This window comes from Triticum dicoccoides, chromosome 2B (assembly GCF_002162155.2).
Source record: "Triticum dicoccoides isolate Atlit2015 ecotype Zavitan chromosome 2B, WEW_v2.0, whole genome shotgun sequence".
Lineage (NCBI taxonomy): Eukaryota > Viridiplantae > Streptophyta > Magnoliopsida > Poales > Poaceae > Triticum > Triticum dicoccoides.
In genome coordinates, this window is record NC_041383.1 from 121958756 (window position 1) to 121965203 (window position 6448).

Here is a 6448-nt window from a genome sequence, read left to right on the forward strand (position 1 = left end):
AAATCAGTAGCACAATCTTTCATCAGAAGCAACCTTTAGCAGTCTTATACTACAATTTACTGGTTCAACCGGAGGTGTTCTAGACGCATGTTAAGATCTTTCGGGTTCAAAATCTAGAATTTTGTATGTCCAATGTCAGTAACAAAGCTGTACGTTGCGCAGATTCTGTTGAAATTTTCCTTGGCATCAGATTCGTGCACATCCAGGCATGTATGCATGTAGCCCTCGCGCCAGACTTGGAGCACCCGACGACTCGTCGCTGACCGCGGGTCCTATACATACCCCGCGCGCCATGGCCACCGTCCATAAGCCCGTACGGCAAAGCTCGCAGCTGCTAGCCACGTTCTAGTTCGCTTTCTCCGACAGTGCTGGAGCGGTCAGCAATGGCGCACAGGGTCCTGGAGCTGACGCTCGTCTCGGCGAGCAACCTGCCGAGCGTGAACCTGTTCAGCGGCATGGAGGTGTACGCAGTGGCGTCCGTCTACGGCGAGCCTCGCACGTGCCAGCGGACCCTCACCGACCGCGACGGCGAGACTGACCCGGCCTGGAACCACACGGTCTGGTTCGCCGTTTCGCCCACGGCCGCCGCGGCTGGGCGCGCCTACCTCCACGTGCTCCTCCGCACCGAGCGCTACTTCGGCGGCTCGTTCGGCCTTGACGACCGCGATGTCGGCGAGGTGTTCATCCCCGTCGCCGACCTGCTCGCGGGCGCCTGCGCCGCCGGAGGAGGCACCCCGTGGCGATGCGCGTCGTACCTGGTCCGGAAGACGCAGAGCAGCAGGCACCGCGGCACGCTCAGCATTGCGTACCGCCTCGGCCCCGTGGTGGTGCTGCCGCCGCCCCCCTCGGAACCCGATTGCCAGGCGGTCATGCCGCCGTGCCGGCCGGCACGGAGGAATTTCACCTGGAACGGTCGCTTCGCGCTGGGGCTGGGCCCGGGGCTGCTCGGCGGAGGCTTCGCGGGCACGGCGGCATATAGATCCGGAGGCCGCGTCGTCGGAGACTCGGAGGGTTGGCCTTCTAAAATATTCACATAATTCAGCTGGAACCAGGATATATTAGTAGCATGAATAATACAATAGTACTTTCCTATAGGGAAATGCATGAATAAAACTGTACCATCAGATTTGACGGACATGCATATGGTTTTTTTCTGTTAAAATTGCGCTGGAGTTTACTCGATCTATGTGCCTCCGTGGTGTGCATCGATTGTGATTAGTAATCACGACCTTACATTTTCTTGGCAAAAAATATCATGTCTATCGTAAACATTTTGCATAGGTTTTGCAGATAATACTAATCGACGGATAAGCCTTAATTGAGCATGTTTATGAACCGGCGCTGTTTCATGGGTTCCGTTTTGTTAGAATAAATCCGAGGCACTCCGTCAACCTACCGAGGACCAAGCAATCACACAAACACGACATCGAGATTTGTTAACGAGGTTCATCATCATGGCTACATCGCCGGGCATGACTACGAGCGCTCCTCCCCATTGACACCGTCACAATACCGCACCCCGGCCGCCCGTGCGCCGGCACACGCCGCCGGCTCCCCCGAGTGCCCGTGTTATTATGTTGGCATAGGTTACATCGTGTGTCTACCCCGCTATATATGAGAGGCCTAGGATACAAGTGTCCTACTTGGACACGACTCCATATTCTGTCTACACACCATACGACTCCAAGTTCAACTGTAACCTAACTTGTACAATAATATTCGACACAACTCTAACAAACTCCATCTTGGCGAATATTCTCCACCACCTTGAATTCGGCTGTGCATCAAACCTCCATGTACATTGAACTTGAGATACGCCATGAGCACCGCTGCTACTCCCAGACTCCATGTGACTCCACCTGCAATTGTAGTCCATTCTCGTATTCTTCACATTCAACACTTGAGCAAAATTAAGTTTCTCATTACTCTACGTTGTGCTCTCAACTTCCAAAGATCCGTCCAAAGCTATCACACACCGACCACTGTCTGCGTGAAGATGAACAACCCACATATTGGACGCCACATATAAGAGTTACATGAACTCAACATCACCGCTCTTTCTTGACCGTCTGTCTGAAACTTGAAGGAATTTCACCGTCGTCCTGTGTCACCCTGAATCAAATTCACAGTTGTCTCATTCTTTTCCCGGATAGTCTCTGACATGTCCCACAGCTATAGCACTCCACCTCCTTCTGTACTAGTCATCCACACTTTGCCATGTGCACTGAACACCACAGAATATACGGCCATGTACTCTCTCAGTCTTTGACAATTTCAGACTCTTTGCCACTTTCTCAGATTCTCCATGGTCAACTCCTGTCCATCTTCCGGCACCGATAGACCCAGTCACCAACTTAAATCTGGTACTCATCAACACTGCTTCAGCACCCTTTGCACAATTTTTCTGATCACATGTCTGACCACCAGTGCCCTGGCCTGTCGCTGTGTCCCATGGTTACCGCACGCCTCGCCGCTATCACCGCGCCGAGCCTTTGTTGTCCTGGTCGAGTCTCCCAAGGTCGTGAACCCACACCACTCAAACCCCTACTGCAAAGAACCACCGATCATCACCGACCGATGCCGAGTATCACGTCTCCACCAGACCACTGGTACCCAGTCCGATCCACGTGTCTCTCGCTATCCCACTGAAATAGGCTTCAACTCTCCGAATTCTTACGCCATAGCCCCTCCATCAGCACAGAGTGAAGTCTTCCGCCAGACTCCAGCTCCACCTTCAACATGACTCCACGGTGGTTGTACGTGCCACCCTCCCGCGCCCTGTCGACAACAAGCTCTCATGTGCACCGTCTTGAATCAACCCCGCGCCATAGTCTATCGAAGCCGCACAAGCCCTCAGGCCTGCACCACGTGTTTCCACGCCCCAGAAGTCGGCCACCATCAGCATCACGCTCCTATGCCGTCGTTGCTGAAATCACCACCGTCTTCTGCTTTTAACTGACATCCCCGTCAGTCCATCAGACAATTCAGTCCGACCCAGTCGTGTCTGTCCGACTGCAACCATACTCCACCCTGCATCGTCTTCACCCGCACATCCGTGCATTGCTTGACGTACTGTGTATGCATGATCCTGCCACGATGCATTCCAGCCTCCTCGGAGCCTTATACGCACATCGCCAACCTCACCGCCTGCACCATAGACCATCACACTACCATCCACATACACAACCTGTGTACAAAGAAATAGAGCCAAAAGTCCACGGCTTGACCACGCTGGCCCCGCCTGGGCTTCAGCCCACCTGCGCTCATGTCTGCACAGCTCGTACCGAACCGATCTCGATCGACTCGAACGATGATCTCGCCAAGACTCCGTTGCCTGGACGCTCCGCCGCCGCTGATTCCGATCGATCTGGACTTGCACCAACGCCTCGCCCTGCCACGTGCGCATGCGCCTCGGTTGTATGCTCGCCCGTCGATCCACCGATCGATCGCCGCAAGTCCCGCCTGCCGCTTGCATGATTCTGATTGCTTACTTTCGATCTCGTCATAGCTTCCGTGCTCCACGACTTCCGCCGAAGAAATTTTCTCCCATCAATTAGATTTTTTGTCAAAAGAGACCACCTACCGAATAGAATTGTCAAAAAAGACCCCCTTCGAATAAAAGTGACAAAAAAGACCCCCTCGACCGTGGCGGCAGGCGCGCCGGGCGACACGTGGCACCTGCCGCCACGGTGGGAGGCGGCAGCCCCTGCCGCCAGCCGGGCAGGTGGCGGCCCGCTTATTACGGTGCAGTTGCTCGCGCGACGTAACGGAGGCCAGGTGGTGGGGCCTGCCGCCTGTGGCTGAGGCGGCAGCACAGGTAGGTAGCCTCGTCGCATCGTGGCGCACATCACAGTGGCCTAGCGTAGCTAGGTAGCCCCGTCGCATCATCTCGTCGATCTGAAATACCCCGCATACAGAGAGAGACGATGGAATTGTTTTCATAGCATGCATGAGAACGAATATGAAATCTTGTGACGAGACGACAAGAAATGATGCATGGCAGATTAGACTCGGCTTAATTAAACTGCTTATGTAGTTGCCTTGCCCCATGCATGTTTAATTAAACTGGTACGTAGAGCACACATGCATGTTCCTTAGTCGGTATTGGTCTTAGACGAGCGGCACCATAGCGCGCATGCAGAGACCTGCCGCCAGCTAGAGAGGCGGCCAGGCCCACCGACACAGTCCTGCCACCAGCCCCTGAGGCGGCGGGGCCCCACATCGCCAGCCCGTTCCGTCGCGCCAACCTTTTGCGGTTATGCCGAGCCTGCTGCCTGGCACCGTGGCGGCATGGGCTGCCGCCTCGCACCGTGGCAGCAGGTGCCACGTGTCCCCCGGCACGCCTGCCGCCACGGCCAAGGGGGTCCCTTTTGTTACTTTCATTCGGAGGAGGTCTTTTTTGACAATTCTGTTCGGCAGGTGGTCTCTTTTGACAAAAAATCCACCTACCGAATGGAATTGTTAAAAAAGACCCCCTCCGAATAAAAGTGACAAAAAAGACCCCCTCGACCGTGGCGGCAGGCGCGCCTGGCGACACGTGGCACCTGCCGCCACGGTGGGAGGCGGCAGCCCCTGCCGCCAGCCGGGCAGGCGGCGGCCTGCTGATTACGGTGTAGTTGCTCGCGCGATGTAACGGAGGCCAGGTGGTGGGGCCTGCCGCCTGTGGCTGAGGCGGCAGCACAGGTAGGTAGCCTCGTCGCATCGTGGCGCACATCACAGTGGCCTAGCGTAGCTAGGTAGCCCCGTCGCATCATCTCGTTGATCTGAAATACCCCGCATACAGAGAGAGACGATGGAATTGTTTTCATAGCATGCATGAGAACGAATATGAAATCTTGTGACGAGACGACAAGAAATGATGCATGGCAGATTAGACTCGGCTTAATTAAACTGCTTATGTAGTTGCCTTGCCCCATGCATGTTTAATTAAACTAGTACGTAGAGCACGCATGCATGTTCCTTAGTCCGTACTAGTCTTAGACGAGCGGCACCGTAGCGCGCATGCAGAGACCTGCCGCCAGCTAGAGAGGCGGCCAGGCCCACCGACACAGTCCTGCCGCCAGCCCCTGAGGCGGCGGGGCCCCACATCGCCAGCCCGTTCCGTCGCGCCAACCTTTTGCGGTTATGCCGAGCCTGCCGCCTGGCACCGTGGCGGCATGGGCTGCCGCCTCGCACCGTGGCGGCAGGTGCCACGTGTCCCTCGGCACGCCTGCCGCCACGGCCAAGGGGGTCGTTTTTGTTACTTTCATTCGGAGGAGGTCTTTTTTGACAATTCTGTTCGGCAGGTGGTCTTTTTTGACAAAAAATCGACGTTTTTCTGTTGCATTGAGATTCGCAAATCCACGTATCAACTGATGGATACTTGGATAGGGTCTACTAGGATGAACTGTACGACCATGTCTTATAAGATTTTGTTCCTGCTGCAGCTGGTTCTTAATTTCTCTCCTCTATTTTGGTCGCCTTCAACTCACAAAATATACTACTAGCACTATTTAAATAACCTGTTACTCTAAGTGGTTGTTTGGATAGCAGAGATTAGTGTTAGGATTATAAAAAAAATGAGTTTTAGCTGATTTTTAGGAAAACCCGTTTTAGAGCATGGTTAATAATATACACAAGAGCTGGTTGTATGGAGTTGCATGTCACTTGTAGCCAATAGTCCACTCGTACAATGTAACGCCCTGGATTCGTTGCGCCAGGTGTCCGCAAGTTATTCGCTGTCATTGCCATGTCATTTGCTTGCGTGTTGCATATTGTCATGTCATTATGTGCATTTCATTTTGCATACGTGTTCGTTTCATGCATCCGAGCATTTTCCCCGTTGTCCGTTTTGCAATCCGACGCTCCTATGTCCTCCGGCGTCCCCCTTTTGTCTCTCATCGTGAGTAGGTGTTAAACGTTCTCGGAATGGATCGAGTCTTGCCAAGCGGCCTTGGTATACCACCGGTAGACCGCCTGTCAAGTTTCGTGTCATTTGGAGTCCGTTTGATACACCAACGGTTAACCGCATAGCCCATAAAGCCCCTTTCATCTTGCAGCCCAACACCCCTTTCAAAGTGGCCCAAAACCCATCTAACTCCCCTCCATGCTCTCGGTCGTTCGATCACGATCGTGTGGGCGAAAATCATGCCTCATTTGGAGTCTCCTAGCTCCCCCTACCTATAAATAGGTGTCTCCCCCGGAATTTTCGCGCAGATGAACCCTAGCCTCTTTCCCTGCACGCCGCCGGACATGTCCGCCCAGCGGCCGGACACGTCCACCGCCCCGCAGCCACCTCGCCCCGGCCAATAACGGCTCGCCACCTCAGCTCCGCCGCCGCCTCGCCCAAACCCACCGCGCCACCTCACCCTCTCTCTCTCTCTCCACCCCGCCGCCGGCCTGCGCGGCCCGGATCGGGCCCGCGGGGCCCATCCCGCCGCCGTCCGGCTCCCGCCCGAGCCCGCGTCGG

General features: G+C 55.0%; 1 protein-coding gene across 1 annotated transcript; it reads left to right on the forward strand.

Moving 5' to 3' along the window:
- The first annotated feature begins 383 nt into the window (after nucleotides 1–383).
- Nucleotides 384–1037, forward strand: LOC119360624 (protein SRC2 homolog). Its single transcript, XM_037626176.1, has one exon. The coding sequence runs from the start codon at nucleotides 384–386 to the stop codon at nucleotides 1035–1037; it is 654 nt and encodes a 217-aa protein (XP_037482073.1).
- The last annotated feature ends 5411 nt before the right edge of the window (nucleotides 1038–6448 follow it).

Excerpts from the sequence above, each read along its gene's own strand:
- LOC119360624 (XM_037626176.1), top strand. The coding sequence starts at position 384 with ATGGCGCACAGGGTCCTGGAGCTGACGCTCGTCTCGGCGAGCAACCTG.